We start from the raw sequence: 19,680 nt of genomic DNA on the forward strand, positions 1-19,680 counted from the left end.
ACACCTTCTACAGAGATGTGTTGTGGCTCCGGGCTGTTGGTAGGACTTCCAACTCCGTCGTCATAACGTTGCCATGATGACCGGGCTGGGGGGAAACAAGGGCCTGACACGCATTGTTGTGACTATAAAAAATATATTATAATACAAATATTACTATTATATTACTTTTATAATTTAATAGTATTACCATTATAGGCTATATTATTATATTATAATAGGGATAGGACTCATGTTATGGACCTATTCATAGACATGTGTAGGACACTATCTAAATAGGGATGGTTATGAAAGGGTTACTTAATGAAAGGGTTACTTAATGAAAGGGTTTCTCATTGGTCGTGGTCTTCAGTTGAGCGCTCACAGCACCTTTCAGATCCACGCGGCAGCAGCGCGCCTCAACGGTTAGTCTTTGAGTTCTGCCCATCACAGACCGTCAGACCATTATGTCTCAATGACAGATCGATACGTCTCAACATATCGATATATTGATTTACTAGAGCTGGATAAACTAGACATTGATGTACATTAACAGCCTAAGTCAAATTATGTAGTTTGTTAACCTTTAATAACAAATAATTCAATGTTTATTTTCGTGTGAAACTAAAGCCACAGTGAGGCCTATTGCATTGTTCCTGTAACATTAATGGTTTGATAAAAATAGGCAAGTACTTCCTGTCACGTATTTTAACATAACACTCAAGATATGCTGCATTCAGTGAAATGCAATGTAAATACAAAACAGTGTACACAAAGAGAGAATTGACACATTTCTGCCTCCATAAAAAACAGGATTGGCGATGCAAAATATTTTATATAAATATATGAGCATTTCATATTACAGGTTTTATGCCAAAATTCAAAATAGAAAAAAGGATAATATGCATGTTAACCAGAAGGACGTAAGGCGAGCATCCAGCACACATTACCATATTATCTATGAACACACTTCCCTGTTTCTGTATCTTAAAGATAAAGAGGATCTATTATTGTTGAGAATATGGAGCCCTAAGGGTCCGGCGGAGCAGTATTATTATTGGAGGTGAACCGTGAGCTCAGGTTCGGTCTCTCTGTGCCTCTGCTCCTCAGCCCGTGTCCTTTAGTCCTCCTCCAGGTCTTCATCTCTACACCCCCTCGTCTTCCTCCACCTCGTCGTCCTCCCCTCCGCTGTCGCTGCGCCGGGCCGGGGGCGGGGGGCCGCGGCCCAGAGACACCCCCAGCGCCCCCTCCAGGGCCTCCAGGCTGGCCGGGCTCACGTAGGAGCTGACCTTCAGGCTGGGCTGGCTGCTCTGGAGCTCCTCCAGCTTGCGGTAGGCCTGGGGAGGGGAACGGGGGTTAAAGGTTAGCTAGGTCAGGCTCCAGAGGTGGACAGAGAGGGAGCGGAGAGACACCATCTGTGAACTAAACAAACCGAATGAACAGAGGCTGGAGCCTTAGCCACAGGTCGTCACCACAGAGGCTGGAGCCTCACAGGTCGTTACCACAGAGGCTGGAGCCTTAGCCACAGGTCGTTACCACAGAGGCTGGAGCCTTAGCCACAGGTCGTTACCACAGAGGCTGGAGCCTTAGCCACAGGTCGTTACCACAGAGGCTGGAGCCTCACAGGTCGTTACCACAGAGGCTGGAGCCTCACAGGTCGTTACCACAGAGGCTGGAGCCTTAGCCACAGGTCGTCACCACAGAGGCTGGAGCGTCAGAGGCTTGAGCCGTAGAGGTCTTTGCCATAGTTGACATACACCGCTCCATGTCTCGTCTGCTACGCTACCCGGTTGGCTCATTATCGACTAGAAGATGACCCATCATAGTCACATTATGAAGATCTCCAGATTTAGTGACTTTGGAGCCTTTCGGCGACTGATTCTTTGTAATCCCAGACGGAGAACCATGAATGCGAGAACAGATGTAGAGGCCCATGGCCCAACACTCAGCATCTAGTATTTGGTGCTACAGTATAATTTGGCCATGGAGGTGCTCCACGTACCCAGTGGTGTGCAGTGTTTGAGGGGTCTGGGTGGTGGGTGTATGTCTGACCCACCTGCTGGAATCGTCCTTGCTGGCAGTGGATCTCCACTATGAGGCCGTAGACGTCTCCGGTCCTCACCGCCGTGTCCAGCTCCGGCTCCTCCAGCAGAGCGTCGCAGAGACTCATGGCCTCTCCCGGGTCCTCATCACACACCCTGGAGACGGGGGGGCCGAAATGGTGTAAAACATGCGGGGGAAATCTAATGTACTGTACGATGTAAAGCGCGGCAGCTCAAAACCTTGAGAAAGAGTGACTGTGAGGGAGAGGGAGAGGGAGAGGGAGAGGGAGAGGGAGAGGGAGAGGGAGAGGGAGAGAGACATGGAGGCGTGACAGAGACCTGCGGGCCTGGCAGAAGCGTTTGACCAGGGTGACTCGGTGCTGGAGCTGGGCCAGTCTGGTCTCCTGCTCCCCAGGGCTGCGCTCCTTACTCTTAGACAGACACTTGTAGGCCTCCGACAGAGCCCCCAAGGCCTTCTCGTAGTCCCGGAAGTCATCGATCTCCTCCTGGACGACAAACACAGCATGGAGCTAGTAGTGAGACCAGCATGGTTCAAACTGAAGCTGGGGCACTTCCTTATGGACCCTGGTCTATCTCTATCTAGTAGTTGGGTCTTTAAATGAGTGGAAAACATGACAGAACAACTCTGTATCTTTTCTATGGTCTCGGTATCTCCGGAAATGTCGTACACACAAATAACAAAATATATAAAATGCTAAATTACGAAATGAAAATGTTGTAAAAGGGAGAAGATCGGAGAATGTCTCCATGGTAACAGAGATGAGAGGGGCTTGTCTCCATGGTAACAGCCAGTGAGTGGTGCTTATCCCCATGGTAACAGGGAGTGAGTGGAGCTTGTCCCATGGTAACAGCCAGTGATATAGCTTATCCCCATGGTAATAGGCAGTGAGTGGAGCTTGTCTCCATGGTAACAGGCAGTGAGTTGAGCTTATCCTCATGGTCACTGACAGGGAGTGATGCTTGTCTCCATAGTAACAGGCAGTGATGTAGCTTATCCCCATGGTAAATGGTTAGTGAGTGGAGCTGGTCTCCATGGAAACAGGGGGAGGGAGCGGGTGGGCGTACCTGTGCGCAGGCCTGGTAGAAGCCGGCCAGCAGGTCCAGGGCGCGGCCCTTGGTGTAGAAGCCGATGATGTTCTTCATGATGTCAGGGTTCTTGCGCCAGTCCAGAGACTGCAGGTAGTTCCCCGCCATGATGTAGATCTCCTTCTGCCTGGACACGCCGGCGAAGAACACAATCTTCTCTGTGTCGCCGGACTTCAGCAGCACCCTCATGGCCTGGGTTACAGCACAGTAAAACATCTTCACTAGCTAGTAAAGACGGGCTTCACAGATCTAGCATGTTTCTGCGTATTTCGGGGTGGGATAGTCTACTGGTCACGCTGTTTGATTCCTACAAGGTTCTTGGTTCAGGCCGAAACATCCCTAACCCCTACCTGCTCCTTAAGGACATCTTAAGTCCACTGAAAGTCACTTTGGATTAAAGGTTCTGCTAAATAGCAAACAGATTTGTTCAATGTATTCTACATGTTTATTGGTTAATATGCACTGTAAGGAGCTAGTCAGCTAGCTCCCAGCACCATCTCTCAGTGAATCCATTGGAATCATGGGAAGATTCTCCAGGGTTCCCCAGTCTCTGTCAGCATGGGCTCACCTCTGCACCATGTCCACTAGGTGGCACTGCTGCATTTAACAAACTGGAACCAGATGTTTCTAAACGGCCAGGCGACCCTGTGTGACGCGAGCCCTGACCTTGAGCTTGTTGCCGGCCTGCGTGTACTTCTTGGTGGCCAGGTGGTAGTCCCCCTGGCGCATGCAGCAGTCGGCGATGCGCTCCAGCAGCTCGCGCCGGGACTCCTCCGTCAGCTCCCCCGTCTCCTTGGCGACTGTCATGCTCTCCGCCAGGTCCTCGGTGATGGTGAGGCTCTGGTCCACGCACAGCTGGAGGGCCTCGTGGTACTGGGAAGGCACACACACACAAACACACACACACACACACACACAGATTACATTTTTTTAAGGAACGAAATAAACATTATAGAGAAAATCGGAATTTGCAAATCCCGTGACAGAGCGCATTTATGCCCCCTAGGCACTCAGCATTGTTACACATGTCCTAGCATACTACTGTTTTAAACCTTGTTAAGGCCTTAACGGTGCTCCCATAAGGCTCCTCCGAACTGTAATCTCCAACAGGTCTAAACGGGAGGGTGGCCGGATGCAAACGCCAGAGCAAATAAAACAGGAGCTCTCACGTTCGTCTGGCTCCCGGGCTAATCCTCTGCTCTTCAGTTGTCTTACCTTCTTGGCAGCCACCAGCAGCTCCACGGCCTTCTGGTACTGGCTGTGTTTGATGAAGAAGTCGGAGCAGCGCGTCAGCAGGCTGGGGTCCGACGTGTGGTCCAGGTCCTCGGCGATGAGCTGGAGGGCGGAGAACTGCTCCGTGGCGAACGCCAGCTCCAGGGCCTTGGACATGTGACCCGCCTGGAACCCACAATTACCTGGGTTACCCACAGAAGGACATGCAAGGGTCCTGACCTTATGACAGTCAGGGGTCAGTACCAGAGACAGACCACCAGAGACAGAGTACCAGAGACAGAGTACCAGAGACTGACTACCAGAGACAGAGTACCAGAGCCAGACCACCAGAGACAGACCACCAGAGACAGAGTACCAGAGACAGAGTACCAGAGACAGAGTACCAGAGACGGAGTACCAGAGACAGAGTACCAGAGACAGAGTACCAGAGACAGAGTACCAGAGACAGACCACCAGAGACAGAGTACCAGAGACAGAGTACCAGAGACAGAGTACCAGAGACAGAGTACCAGAGACAGAGTACCAGAGACAGACCACCAGAGACAGACCACCAGAGACAGAGTACCAGAGACAGAGTACCAGAGACAGACCACCAGAGACAGACTACCAGAGACAGACTACCAGAGACAGACCAAAGTACAACAGATGCTCAGAGAAAAATGGGGGGCTCACCTTGTGGTAGAGCACCACAGCCCGGTCCATGTGGCTGCCCCTCTCCTCGTAGTAGCAGGCCGCCTCCATCATGTCCTCAGGGTTACTGAGCAGCGCCAAGTTCATCAGCTGGTCATCCAGACCGCTCTCCTGCTCACACACACACATGCACACGCACACGTTAAGCTAAGTCTTAGGGGGTTAGGGCACTGGACCCTGCAGTTACTGGTAGTTTACCTTGCAGAGTCGTATGGCGTTGTTGTAGGCCTGTGCTCTCGTGTAGAAGTGCACGGCCTGTTTGACCTCCTGGTGACCCTCGTACTGCCGGGCCAGGTGGTACGAAGCTGCCCTGTTCCCTGTGTCGTTGGCGATCTCTGAAGCCTGGTGCACACACAGCCACAGGATGTCATGTGATGTCACATGTTGCAGACCCATGATTGCAGGCAAAATCCACCAATCCATCATTCTGCAAAAAGTCACCAATCTGCTCAAGTCTTGATGAATCATCATCAATCATCAACAGAGTAATCTGGTATCATGTTGTTACACACTCATCTGTTGTTACTATATGTTACAACAGAAGCACATAGTAATCTCATTTTATCCCTGTTACTAAAGTAACACTGTTATTTAGTAAAAAAAGGGGTGAAATTCTTGTTTTTTTCATTCCCAAAGCACGATGTGAACGTTTCCACTCTGCTGAACACAGGTGGTGTTACTTTCGTGACGTTTGAGTGCCTTATCTGAGGAACTCGGATGCCACAAAAAGAACCTCGATCCCATGACATTTATCATGGGATCAGGGCTCATCCTGCAGAAGACGTCAGTGTTGACAGTGGAGTACTAGGTGGGACTGGACAACATACCTAGGTGGGACTGCAAAAACAACAACACACAGCATCACATATAACTACCAACCTTTTGAGAATAGCTTCCGCAAAAGATAAGCCTACAGCCTAACAGCAGGTTACCTTCTGGATGTTCCCCAGGTAGCAGTGCACCCGCACCAGGGACAGGTAGTCCTGGGCGTTCTCGTAGTACAGCAGCGCCGCGTCCATGTCGGCCTGGCTCTCCAGGTACTGGGCCCACCACTTGTAGATGATCCTGGAGCAGACGCACGCTGGTTAGCATCACGCCCTCAGGCCCCACCAGGCACGAGGCCCTGGAGGGCCTGGAAACAAATACTGTGGAGCACTATGACCTTAGAATTATCAACCCACTTTAATCAGTCGTCTTTATTCAATAGTTGATGTTATTTAATAATATCTATATATCTATAAATAATATGGGGGTGACACCAGGAAACACAGAGTTGACACAAGCTCCACTCAACACGTTTTATCTCCATCCCAATGTGGACCTACTTGTCCTTCATCTTGTCGACGTAGACTTCCAGGGAACCACTGTCGTCCTGCAGCATTCTGGGGACCTCAAACCTATGGGTGTCCGACTTCTCATAGCTGAAACACAGGAGGTGGCATAATGTCAGTCTCCTACACAGACTTTTATTAGATTGGAAAAAATGGTCATTTATCCTGCAGCCAATCCCAGAGTGGGTGAGGAAAACACTGATAAGAGGGGGGACGGGGGGGGCGTCTCCAGTTAATTAATGAGCGCGTAAAAGTATGTAGCGTAAGTGTTACTGCTTTACTAAACGGTACTTCTCGACACTTTTTGAAATGCATGATTCACGAGTGGACCAATCAGAGGAGATCATGGAGCCTTGAGAAGACCTCCTAGTAGCAGGGAGGATGGGCTGCAGGCTAACCATGCCATTATATACAGTATTAGGCCTAGGGATCAAGCTATAGAGGAATGTTTAATGGATCTCAAGGATCCCATTTGATTCTCCTCGTCAACCACTGTGGTGTTTCTCTCCACCTGCTACGGCGACATGTTGGCTTTGGGTACATGCGTGCACGTAGCACTACAACACAGGCCCAGCACATCCAGGGGGACCTGAGAGTGGCTCTAAGGCTGGGGGTCTTACTAGGACAGGGCCAGGGTCCGGTCGCCCATGGCCTCCAGGTGTTTGCCGTAGTTGTAGTAGGTGGAGCGCAGGTGGATGCGGTCGGAGGTCTGGGCCGTCTCCAGGGCCTGCTGCCAGCGGCCACACGCCTGGTAGAACTGGTTGAGGAGGTCGAAGCGCTCACAGCTCCGGTACAGCTTCTCTGCCTCCTCCTGTCATACGGCCACAGCATGAGGGGGGAGGAGGACGCTGTCTGGTGGCTAGCTCCATGACCTCTTGCTTTGCTCGACGGCCTATCCTTGGTTTTAACTTCACTAAACTGTCAGATGAACACTCACCATCCACATACTTATATTAAACCGTTTCTTACTTTACGCTGGATAAAACACACCATCTTTACTCTCAGATGCATTTAATATCGCAACGCATTTGGACTTTGCAATCGGAAATGATGAACATATTTGCATATAAAGCGTGGAAGTGAAATCTGATCTCAAGATGGACACATGTGGTGGCGGTACTAATGACAGGTGTGAGCTGTCTACTTGTGATTGATCACACAAGAGGCGGGTAGATGCCAGGTATGAACAGAGCCAATGAGAGGTCATTAACAGGCCAATGGGATGCTCTCTAACAGACTGATAGCAGCCAATGGGATGCTCTCTAACAGACTGATAGCAGCCAATGGGATTCTCTCTAACAGACTGATAGCAGCCAATGGGATGCTCTCTAACAGACTGATAGCAGCCAATGGGATGCTCTATAACAGACTGATAGCAGCCAATGAGATGCTCTCTAACAGACTGATCGCAGCCAATGAGATGCTCTCTAACAGACTGATAGCAGCCAATGGGATGCTCTCTAACAGACTGATAACAGCCAATGGGATGCTCTCTAACAGACCAATAACAGCCAATGGGATGCTCTCTAACAGACTGATAGCAGCCAATGGGATGCTCTCTAACAGACTGATAGCAGCCAATGGGATGCTCTCTAACAGACTGATAGCAGCCAATGGGATGCTCTCTAACAGACTGATAGCAGCCAATGGGATGCTCTCTAACACACTGATAGCAGCCAATGGGAGTCTCACCAGCATGCCCAGCTGAACAGCCAGCACGGCCACCTGGGCCGCGGCTTGGGGCTGGGCCTGGGCCTCCCTCAGGGCCCGGGCCGCCCTGGCGTTGCCCATGTTCCCCAGGCAGACCCTCGCCACGTCCAGACGCCGGTTCTTCACGCACATCCTGGCCATGTTCTCCCATACGGCCACGCTGGGGGGGCAGAGGGACAGGGGGTCAGGAGGGCCACACACTGGTGGTCCCAGGTCAACACCGGGGGAAGGGGTGCAGCGGGGGTCCAGTAGATGAGCCTCAAGCCGAGCAGAAAGAAGGGCTCCGGTGGGTAGGGGTAGAAGAAGTATCTCAATATGCATGTGAACAATGCAACACTAACGTGAAAAGCACTTCTAATCATACCTTAACCACAACTGAAACTAAGTCATAATAATACATAATGTACAATAGATAGAGTGGTACGAGCACAGGGGCCCCTTGTTCAATGTCTGACCGTTACTATCTCCCTAATCAGCACAGCTGCTGTCCATCTCTGCAAGGGGGTGACCGGTTTTTGTGTAGCGTCTTATCCTAGCTATCTTATACGGGGAATGGATTAACCTAGCAATTGAACATGCTTAGCACTTGTTTCTGTGAGTATCTTTACTGTACCGAAAGCGACATATTGTCGTTTCTCTTTCTTCTGACAAACAAACTTATCGTAAGTCGCTTTGGATAAAAGTGTCTGCTAAATGCCCTAAATGTAAATGTGCATGTAACTCTGTTTCACTATGATCAGGGATCACGCTGCTAGAGAGGAGACTTTTGCATTTAGAAGTCCCATCTATGGAGCCCGGGATGTGACATGGGAATTACGCACTTTAAGTTAATCACAGCTTTGAATTCAATGTCTGAGTGAGGGTTAGGCTTCCCGGACACCTATATATATATATATAACTGTTAACATATAGTATAACGCTACAGTGTGTGGTGCATTTCATATACAACATCGATCATTATAACGCTCATACACAACAACGCTGCTAAAAAAGTATCATGAGTTGGCGTGGGTCGTAACCATGGGGAGAACACGACCCCCTCGTTCCTAAAACTAAAGGTATATATTATCATTCTGATTAACAATACGCCAATATATATACAAATATGATTTCAGTCGTGTAAATCTGCCGGACAGAACATCGTGCTGGGTTGTGGTACGGCCCGAATGGGCGTCTTGGCTTGCCTAAATGTTTGTTCCCTACTATGGTACAATGACACATAGTAAGGAGAGCGTGTCAACAGGGGAATGCTAGAGAGCATTGACCAGCAATGGTACACACAGGATTCTCAAATGATGCAGACCCAGACCTCGGCACCCCTTCTGGAGATCGGGATGCAGGATCCAAGAACCATTTGTTGCCTGCTCCTCTTAAGTGGAACCGTTGTTATTCCATTGTGTCACATAGTCAAAGTCAAATGTATTTGTATAGGACAGTATCAGACACAGTGATATTAAAGTGATATGACAGTGGGAACCGACTGATTGTATATTCACTCGGCTAACCAATCTGCTGAGAATTTCCATAAAGATTAGATTGTTATACTATCTTTCCTGAACATGGTCGAGTTATCTGTACTGTGAGCAGATCATTGGACATGATGCGTCATTAAACGTTAGTCATTGGGTGATGTGGTAAAAATCATGAGTATCTCAAACAAAATTTGGATTTGTTAGAAAATAAAAAAAATGAGGTTGGGTGAACCTATGTTTAAACTGGGTTTGTATAGAACGTCCTTGCATTTTTGCATTTCAGAATACATATATACATGTCATATATATCATGTTTGACATACACCTTGTTTGAAATGGCATGCAAATGCTTCAATCTTCTATGGACCTTTAGTCATGTGGTTTCTGAAGATTCTTTCTCCAACAAATATCAGAGAAATGGTTTGTTTCTGATTGATGGACAAGCCTGCTTGTAAATAATTGTTCAATCAAAGTTCGAGTGATCACATGTAACCTTGAATGGTGACTAAGGCATTTCAACCTTTTGTTATCATTTTATAGATAATAAAAGGAGGGAGTGTAATCGGAAATTCCTATTTTGCTTTACTTTATCATTTTCATCTTCTCCCAGCAGCCACCGGTCGTATGACACAGGGAAGCCTCGTACAAAGTCTCACTGCTTCCATTACTATCTCACTAACGAGCACAGCTGCTTTCCTTGAAGAAGGAAGAAGTGCTCCTGTAGGCGGTGAACTCTTGAAGAACTGTGTTTCACTGTGATCAGGGCCCACGCTGCTAGAGAGGGGATATGATAGATAAATATTCTAATACTATTGTGTGCATTTAGCAGTCTCATCTGTCCTAGACGTGTGTCATAAAGAAGTGGCCGTGCCAAAGGAGGTTGGAAGGTTGTGGGCTGTTCCACTGGTCCCTGGTGCACTCTATCTCAGGGGCTTCAAACAGAGTGGTAGGGTCGGGAGCAGGGACAGGGCATTTGGCTGACCTGGTGTTAGATAAAGCTCTTTACCCCACACACAGTAGGAAGGGGGTCACAGACTAACGTTCAAAACCCTCTTCCAAGCCCAACAACAACAACAAAGACCTCCCCATAACCATGCATAGCCTAGGTCACTTCAGTCTCTTTATCTTTTGCCCAGAGCAGCAGCTACCGAGAGAGATCAGCAGGTGTTGCCCAAGGACGTATCGTTGTTAGCGGTGGGAATCTAAATCGCCAAGCAACGTACAGCGAGAGGAAGTTGTTTGCTTCCCTGGTGTTTCTTTGGGGCCTTGTTGAGGAGAGAAGGAATGTGAGGGAGGGGAGGAGGGTCTGAGCGTTTCACATGTCTGCATGAATCAAGAACATTCCATGCTTCCAAGAGTATAGCGGCTGAGCTCAAATCAAAACCAGCAGGGGGGGTCTCTCTCGCTCTCCCTTTCTCCCCCTCCCCACCTCTCTCTCTCTCACTCGACGTCAGGAGAGCTGCTCCCCTCCTCACTTCAGCAGAACCAGATGTGAGCTGTTTATTAAATCAGCCAACAGGAAATTCCCCAAATCTTTGGGGGCCCTCCTAATACACCAATAAACAGAGAAGGAGGGAGAGAGAGACAGAGAGCTAGAGAGAAAGAGGGAGAGATAGGTACAGTAATAAATGTAGAATTCTCATCTCTTCCATCTCTCTTCCTCTTATAGGAAACACATCCTGCAGCACTTAAACCACAGCTAGGAGAGAGAGGGGTAGAGATACGCAGAGAGAGAGAGAGAGAGAGAGAGAGAGAGAGAGAGAGAGAGAGAGACAGAAATAGATATAGGAGCCTCATAATGGACGCTATGGCAGTGAAGTCTGTGGCCCACACACCAATCGAGTCCAAGCAAAACACCAGATTAAGCATGTCAAGCAGAATTAGGACGAAAACAAATGATAATCATCAATCCCAAAATGAGAATTGAAATTAACAATCACTTGAAAGAAAGCAATCCAGACACTCTCCATTTCAAAGCCCTCCCCCCAGAAAGAAGTCCTGTCAGCTGGCTGGTTCTGCAGCTAACACAAACAAAGCACAACAGTTAAGGGGAATGGTTTGATTAACCATCTTCAATTCAACTATCTCACTGCAAACGGTTTGAATTTGTATTGGATTGCACTGCATGGAACATTTCATGTTTCATGCATATTTTGATCAATTTGAACCTTTTGTATCTTACTTTGCTTTTGTATGATTGTATGATTTTAAAGCAATAAAGCCCTTTGAGTCTTGACTCTTGAGAGAGCGTAAGAGACAGAGAAACTAAGAGAGAGAGTGAGAGCGCAAGAAAGTTTGATGTTCTCATACTGCACACAGAAGAATAAACCACAACCAGATGTCCCACCCCCCAGACACACACACACTCTCTTGACCTCTGATTCTGCCAACAGAGGAGAGGAGAGGTTTGAGAAAGAAAGGCAGTCAGAGAGAGAGAGAGAGAGAGAGAGAGAGAGAGACAGAGAGAGAGAGAGAGAGAGAGAGAGAGAGAGAGAGAGAGAGAGAGAGAGAGAGAGAGAGAGAGAGAGACAGAGAGAGAGAGAGAGAGAGAGAGAGAGAGAGAGAGAGAGAGAGAGAGAGAGAGAGAGAGAGAGAAGGGGAGGGGGCAGAATACTTTGTGCAGCTTGTCAGAGAGTAAAATCCTCCCAGAAGAGAGAGAGAGTGTGGGTAAGAGATCAGTTCACCAGCACTGCTGCTACAACACTCTGCAAAGGATCTGCCACTTCCCCCAGCACCACAGAGAACCAACGCTGGACAAAAACCTGCTAACCCGTGGAGCGTTAAGCTGCTCCTAACGTGCTGCACAGTGGAGCTCCTGGAGGGACGCAGCAACAGGGACGAGACGGAGGGAGGCAGGGCAAAGCGACAGCCGGGCTGCAGCCTGACACACAGACAGAGCCAGGGGAATGGACCAGGGATTCTGCTGGAGCAGACAACACACAGCAGCAGTCCAGCCCCAGGAGGAGCAGGGCTGAAGCCCCCCGGCAGCATCCCAGCTTCCCCTTGATGACCATGAATGGAGACGTCCTCTAAGACTCTGAGAGCCCAGAGGCAGCTTTAGCCGCTCGCTGGAGGAGCACAGGGAGGAGGAGGAGGAGGAGGAGGTGCAGGCCACAGCGGACGTCGCTCCGCTAGAGGAGCGCCAGGACAGACAGGGACGGGGAAGCGAGGAGGAAGAGGGAGAGGCAGAGGAGGAGGAGGAGCAGGGTTTTGGAGCGGGAGGCGTAGGGGGTGGAGGAGCGGTGGCGGGTGGCGGGGGTCGTATGGCGGCCCGGAGGCTGGTCGTGGCGGCGGTGGCGGTGGCGTTACTCTCCCTAGTCCTCAACAACGTGGCGGCCTTCACGCCCAGCTGGGTGCTGCAGAGGCTGGAGGACGGACGCAAGCGGAGCGTGGGGCTCTGGAAGATGTGCCCCGGCGGAGGGGAGAGGGTGCGGGACGAGCCCCAGGCCGGGAGGGGGGGCCAGGGGCCACAGAGGCAGTGTGAGGGCCTTGGATGGGGCTCGGAGCTAGCAGGATACCAGGAGTCCCGCAGCACCGTAAAACGTAAGTGTTTCACGAACCGAGGCATGTGGAACAACCACATTGACCATACCTTCTAGCAAGGCTTTTTTGAAGTACTTCCATATGGAGATTTGGAGAAAAGCAAAGGAAACTGACAATACTCTGCAGTTAAAAGGCTTTTTGATTGTAATGGATTTTTTATTATCCATAAGGAACATGCTAACTTAATAACAGTAGAGAGTAGTCAAACACATCTCTACCCAAAAGGTTTTACCACACACCGCTGTTGAGGCTCCCATGTGATGTAACACATCTCCATCATGTTAGCCCTGCTAGAGTGCACACAGCGCAGCCATAAGTGGTGTCAAGGGCCTGACAGAATAATGTAATCCTGGACGACTGCCCAGCCATTGCCTTACAGTAATAGGACCATAGATCTACAATGATTCATGTACAGTTAGAAAGTCGCTCAGCCCAGGGCCGAGGTCAGCTAGTAAACATGAAATGGACAAATTCGCAGCATTGACGCTGCTGACAATAAGACTGCATGAGTTTGCGTTAAAGTTGTAAGGTTCTTCAGCCCAAATCAGGACACGTTTTTTTATACAACCGGTTCATTAAATCAGAGCAGGTGTTCCATGCTGCCATGTCATAGATCTTCCTGAGTGTGAGTGGTGGTTATCCAATGCACCTTGGGTGTGCAGCCTCACCCAGCCCTTGAGTCTAATAAGTCAGACTGTAGCAAGGTGAGGTTGCTTCAACCAGCCATGAACCACACACACTCCACACAAGTCCTCACAGGTTAAGACTTTGAGTTAAAATAAGGTCAAGTTTGAGTTCCAGGTAAAAAAGTTTAGAAATACTCTGACTGGTATCGTTTTCCGAGGTAATGTCAGTGCTGTCCTTCAGTGAGAACTAGTTGAATGTGAAGGTCAGCTGGTGCTGGTGATACCCCGGCTCACCCCCCTGTGGTCTGCTCTCTCCAGTGCAGTTTGACATGATGCGGGCCTGTAACCTGATGGCCACGGTGGCGCTGACGGCGGGCCAGCTGGTCTACCTGCTTGGGCTGCTGGAACTACCCTTCATCAGCCAGGACTCCCAGTGGTGGGAGGAGGCCATCGCTGCACTCTTCCAGCTCGCCAGTAAGTGGACCGACGGCTTCCCAGCCGTAAGTCTCTGTGTGTTAGCCCGCCAGTGCTTCCCACTTTCAACCCCACTCCGGCTCATCTGATGTGCATTTTGCCTGCCGGAGATTGCTCCGTTATAAGCTAATTAGATAAACTATACGTTTTTGATTAAAATGAGGAGAATCATTTCCTTGGTTCCCAAGGTCCTTAACAGACGACAGATGAGTCAAATCTACTAATGAACCATTGTGTTTCAGCCTGGGCTCTCTGGACCTTAATAATATTAATGATGGACATCCCATCTCTTCAAGTAGAGAACTTAATGTTTCATTCCTTGCCATCCTCGGCCACCCTGAAAACATGAGGCCTTAGCGTCCTGTTTACTTCACTCATTACATGTTTTCCATGTCTTCACTTCATCACGAATCGGGTTACAAGTCGTGTAAGAAAAAAGAAAAAAAAAACGTGTTTCTGCAGAGCCAAATAAGGTCTAGAAGTTGAGTGATTCGTATCCATGATTCTAAAAATATATTTTGTGTATTTGGAGTTGTTCCCATCTTAAAAAACAAACAAGGTTGGCTTGATTGGTTTGGTCTCAAGAACAAAGTAACCCATCCAGAGAAGGAGGAGAAGAAGGAAGGGACGTAAGGAGAACAAGAGTCGCTCCTTATCAGTCCAGGAACCAGTTTCCAAGGAATGGTTGACTGGAGCTAGACCTGAACCAGGAGTACAAGAGAGGCCAAGCCCCCCGGTACCTTTCCCCCGTCCCCATGGGGGTCTGGGTCAGCACATCCTGGCCAGAGTGGCTGCTTGTTTTACTACTGCAATACATAAGATAGGACCCTTTTGGATCATCCAAGGCGTCTGTCAACACTGTGAGTGCAAACATTCTCAACAATGAGGGGATCAAACCCCCACACGGGCAGTGTTAATGCCCTGCTCTCCCAGTTGAGCTGCACCGGGAATAACACCCCTTACCCTGGCCATGTTAGTGCCATACTCTACCAGTTGACCCGGACAGGGAATCAAAGCCCTCACCCTGGCAGTGTTAACGCCAGCCTCTGCCAGCCCCACTGGACCAGCATCAGGGGTGCTGGTAGTACCGGGACCAGAGCTGCAGCGGTCCAGCCTCCTGCCTCTGGTCTAAATTTAGTCCCCCGCTCCCAGGGATGGCGGGCCGGAGTCGCAGCGAGCCGGGGAGCGACAGGCGGGCGCCAGGATATCCCTGCTCAGGACCAGGAAATGCCTGCAACTACCTGTTATGCAAAAGCCCCACGCCGGGGGAAGGAAAACGAGGAGGTGCGGGAGGGGGGTGGAAGACAGTTGGACAGGGACTGTTTGCATGAGTGTGCTCTGGTGGCTGTGTTTATGCATGTGCCACCGTGCGTGCGTCTTGGATTGTGTTTATTTGGGCATCGAGAGATTCAGACTGTGTAAATAGTTTGGCTTGTTTGGATGTTTGTTGGGTTTGTGTGTGTGTGTGTGTGTGTGTGTGTGTGTGTGTGTGTGTGTGTGTGTGTGTGTGTGTGTGTGTGTGTGTGTGTGTGTGTGTGTGTGTGTGTGTGTGTGTGTGTGTGTGTGTGTGATATTGTTAAAGTGTGTACCTGTCCTGTGTGTGTGATATTGTTAAAGTGTGTACCTGTCCTGTATGTGTGTGTGTGTGTGTAACAGTGTTTTCTTGAGTGAGATGCGTGCGTACTGCGCGTCAGGACCACAGGAATGTCCCGGTTTACCCCGGGGGTGTGGCGGTAGACTGTCCCGATAAGACGTTGTGGCTTTTATGTGGGTCTTCACTAAACATCCAGGAACCGGCGGCACCCAGTCCGGACCACGGCAGACACAAAGGCTACAGGGTGTGTAGCGAGGGACCCTCCCACCTCGGAGAACTCCTCCAGAGTCTCACCAGATATCATCTAGAATCCATCTCAGAACTAGGAGGCGACCGGATCCACCTCTGCTGTAAACAGAACCAATCAGGACCTGGAAGCCCCTGACATTAGTTACAACAGGAACAATAGCTTGCTTACACGCAGCTCTTCCACAGTGACGTTCTTTGGGGAAAATCTTCCTCTGGACTCCGTTTTTAGAGCTTCTATTTAAAGTCCCGACCAGATTAGGGTCAAATTGATGACCCATCTTATAGCCGACAAGAGCATCCTGGCCAATCACAACACTGAGAACACAACAAGACACCCATTCATGCTTTATGTATATGCCAAGGAAACTAATTCAGCGCTACATAAAGAAAATCTCTAATCCCCTACCACATTAGGGGGATTTTTATTCAGTTTTCTCTCGTTATTAGCCAATATTATGAGCTATTTTAATTTAAGATTAGGCACTTCAGCATGTCATCATCATGCCCAGGAGGCTGCTTTCAGTTTTCATTCATTGATGTTCCACAAATGGCAGATTTCCTATCAAGCAGCCTACGGAGAACCACCATCCAGTGGTGAATCATGGAGGGCTCTGACCGCTCTAACCCCAGCTGTAGAGCGGGCGGCGGGGAGGCTGGCTGCAGGCTGCCCCTCTCCAGCTCCACTGGAGCCATCCAGTACACTGGGTAATCAGCATTCTGTCAGCGTTATCATTAGGCTGGGAAACAATGGCTTAAGAAATCAATAGACACGCTCCACGGCCCGTCTTGTGCGGGTCTGATCGATCCTTCCAACATGTGGATAAAAAGCCAAGCTTCGATTCTAAAATAAATGAAGAGGACGTCATTCTTGGTACATTGATTGTTTTCTGACATTGTGAAATTGAATGTTAACACATTTGTCAGTTCAGAAGATGACGGGGCACTGATGGAAAGATGATGGTCAGCTCATTCTTAAAAAGCCTTGGGTGCGTTTCTGAATGGACCAGAATGCCAACTTGGTCAAAGGTGAAGAGTGGGAGCCGAGGGGTTGGAAGGCTGCTTGTTGTGTGTGAAACGCTGCTGGCATTCATTGGCAACACCACTGCCATTCCTCGTCTCCATTGTGTCTCCACATGGACGCACACACAGCAGAACCAACCATGCACACACACACACACACACACACACACACACACACACACACACACACACACACACACACACACACACACACACACACACACACACACACACACACACACACACACACACACTTAAGCTGAGGAATTCAACCAACGGGGTGTCCGACTACATTCTCTGTTCCCCAAATGTAGTCTGACCCTGTTGGTTGAAAGAGGTGATGCTGGGAAGTCTGGATCCCTCTACTAGTGAGTTCTCTACAAAATGGGTTGAGTCTGACAGATTTATGCATTCTTAAAAGGTCCTTTAAGTGCTCATTAAGACAGAGAGGCCAGAGGCTTGTAAAGCGTGAGTAGAGGTGGGTGAGTGGATCTAAGAATGAACTGCATCCCTGTTGACCTGGGGAGGATTTGGTGAATCTAGGAGCTGGGTTTCAAACAGAGACCAGTTGAGATTCTCTGTGGCTGACATATCATGTCAGAAGCCTGGCCGAGAACCCAACCTGTAGGCGTGGAGACCAGGGGAGGAAGGAAGGCAGGAGAGGGGAAGAGAGGGAAGGAAGGCTGGCAGATAAGGCTTTGCCAAAAGTCCAAGAGAAGGTCTCCAGCCTACCCCTGTCATGGTGGAGATCATTCAGGTCTTGGGATAAGGAGCTGCTCAATATCAATAACACATAAAGCTATCCTACTGTAGGGAGAGTCCACACAACCAGATAGAAGTTAAGAGCTGCTCAATGCTAATGCTAACACATAATGCTAACCTAACCTTTTTTTAATGCAAATGCAACATTTCTATACACATTGTACATTTTCCCATGGCCAGTTTTTCCATTATTGTACGGCCTGACTGTACTTTTTGAGATTTGGATCTTTAAAGTTGATTCTATGCTCTATTATTTTGAGCTGCGCAGTGGTGGAGGCAGAGAGAGAAGAGTCTCTCAGCAGTGCTGCCCCACGGTGGAGCTGCAGGAAACACACTGATTCACTTCCTGAAGGGCAAACATCCCCTCTCTTCCAGGGGTATTTTCGTTCTCTTTATTTACACCATTGTGGAGCGTCTAAACTCTTGATGCGTGTGTTATTGTTGAGCGCAGACTGGCTCCACTATAAAGAGGAACAGGAATAGGGGGAAATCACCAGAAGCCCCTGTGTAGCAGTCAGAGTCATGCACAGCTTCCATCAGTGCTAAAGATCAGGAGTCTTCTAATGGTACAATTAAGGGTCAGCAAAAGAGACTGCATGTCCATCTGCCTGTCTGCACTCTGCAGGTAAAGTCAGGGTTGTCTTGAACCATGTGATGAAGCTAACTGTGGTGAGGCTAACTGATGTGGAACAATGTGATAAAGCTAACCGTGGTGCAGCTAACTGTGAATTTGAACCATGTAATGAAGCTAACTGCTGAAGCTAACCATATCCTCTGTGTTCTTCCTCCCCAGGCTTCGTGCTGGTCATCGGCCTGGTGACGTTCTACCGCATCGGGCCGTACACACACCTGTCCTACTCCTGCTACCTGGACATCGCCGCCTGTCTGCTCACCACTCTAGCTGCCGCCATGCTCATCTGGAACATTCTGCATCGCCGTGACGACTGCATGGCGCCAAGGGTCATCGTCATCAGCCAGAGTTTGGCAGCACCCTTCCACCCCCGACTGGACAACGACTATGTTGAGTCGCCCTGCTGAGCGGAACAAGCCCCGCCCCCTTGGGGATCGGCCATGTTTAATGGCCCATGGAGCCGTGGCTCCTAGAACAGCACTGCCGGCAGACGGCCCAGTCCACATATAGCACATACAGTGTAGAGCTCTGCTCCTTCAGGGTTCACTAACTCTTTCTTCAGGTTCATGAGGAGATTTTCCAGTGGCACATGAAAAGAAGCAATGCAATCCCAGCTGATTTGAATTCTTCAGTTCAGTGAGAAACAAAATCAGACCAACCAGTAGGAATAATCGGATTAGAATTGGAGATCACTCTGTTTTGGCGGGGGGGGGGGGGGGGGGGGGGGGGGGGGGGAATGAAGGAACCTTTGTTGCCATGACGACATGACTCTTTGACAAGCAAGGTGTGGCTAAGCTGTTGAGCAGCTTAAATTTGGGACCGAAGATGTAAAGACATGAACTACTTTCTACTGTAGGCCTTCAGCGCTAGATTCTACACACCACCAATTGTCCCACTGGGTCGTGGCCGGAACAGACTGGGGGGCTATGGAGCATGACTGTAGTCCCTGAGAAGGTGGATATCAAGCTGGATCTTGAGGCTCATGTAAAGTTATACCCCTACTGCCTGGCGCTACCCTGTCTTTGGAGTCAGTTTATATTGTTGAGGATTAGCATCCCTTCAGCTACATACATAGCTTTAGCATACCACTATGACTGCATGCTTGTTAAAGCTTATAGATTGGAGAATAAAACTGCTTCTAAACAGAGATACCAAAATACCTCAATAGTTTCATTGAGCCCAGGACTCCTGCGATCTGAAAGTTGTAGACAGAAAGTTAT

At 49.3% G+C, this 19,680-nt stretch overlaps 2 protein-coding genes across 2 annotated transcripts in view; one reads left to right on the top strand and one right to left on the bottom strand.

The window, feature by feature from the left end:
• Positions 1-580: 580 nt before the first annotated feature.
• The window catches only part of ift140 (intraflagellar transport 140 homolog (Chlamydomonas)), a 44,792-nt gene continuing 25,692 nt past the window's right edge, over positions 581-19,680 (bottom strand). The window contains exons 19-30 of the mRNA XM_056576846.1: positions 8,072-8,249; positions 7,000-7,190; positions 6,374-6,469; positions 5,981-6,113; positions 5,247-5,390; positions 5,031-5,159; positions 4,341-4,523; positions 3,792-3,998; positions 3,105-3,317; positions 2,358-2,524; positions 2,033-2,174; positions 581-1,313 (exon numbers count right to left, since the gene is read on the bottom strand). Coding sequence (XP_056432821.1) covers positions 1,122-1,313; positions 2,033-2,174; positions 2,358-2,524; positions 3,105-3,317; positions 3,792-3,998; positions 4,341-4,523; positions 5,031-5,159; positions 5,247-5,390; positions 5,981-6,113; positions 6,374-6,469; positions 7,000-7,190; positions 8,072-8,249 — 1,975 coding nt within the window. The 3' untranslated portion in view covers positions 581-1,121. The remainder of the gene's footprint in view (positions 1,314-2,032; positions 2,175-2,357; positions 2,525-3,104; positions 3,318-3,791; positions 3,999-4,340; positions 4,524-5,030; positions 5,160-5,246; positions 5,391-5,980; positions 6,114-6,373; positions 6,470-6,999; positions 7,191-8,071; positions 8,250-19,680) is intronic.
• tmem204 (transmembrane protein 204) lies at positions 12,825-19,159 on the top strand. Its single transcript, XM_056576847.1, has 3 exons — positions 12,825-13,104; positions 14,049-14,204; positions 18,623-19,159. The coding sequence occupies exons 1-3, from the start codon at positions 12,825-12,827 to the stop codon at positions 18,865-18,867; spliced, it is 681 nt and encodes a 226-aa protein (XP_056432822.1). The 3' UTR covers positions 18,868-19,159.

The sequence above is a fragment of the Gadus chalcogrammus genome, chromosome 18 (assembly GCF_026213295.1).
Source record: "Gadus chalcogrammus isolate NIFS_2021 chromosome 18, NIFS_Gcha_1.0, whole genome shotgun sequence".
In the NCBI taxonomy this organism is placed as follows: Eukaryota; Metazoa; Chordata; class Actinopteri; order Gadiformes; family Gadidae; genus Gadus; species Gadus chalcogrammus.

What these genes read in the sequence shown, in the direction of transcription:
- tmem204 (XM_056576847.1), top strand. Translation starts at nt 12,825, where the DNA reads ATGGCGGCCCGGAGGCTGGTCGTGGCGGCGGTGGCGGTGGCGTTACTC. An exon ending in GTCCCGCAGCACCGTAAAAC is followed by an intron (nt 13,105 to 14,048) that starts GTAAGTGTTTCA and finishes TGCTCTCTCCAG; the next exon opens with TGCAGTTTGACATGATGCGG. An exon ending in TGCACTCTTCCAGCTCGCCA is followed by an intron (nt 14,205 to 18,622) that starts GTAAGTGGACCG and finishes CTTCCTCCCCAG; the next exon opens with GCTTCGTGCTGGTCATCGGC.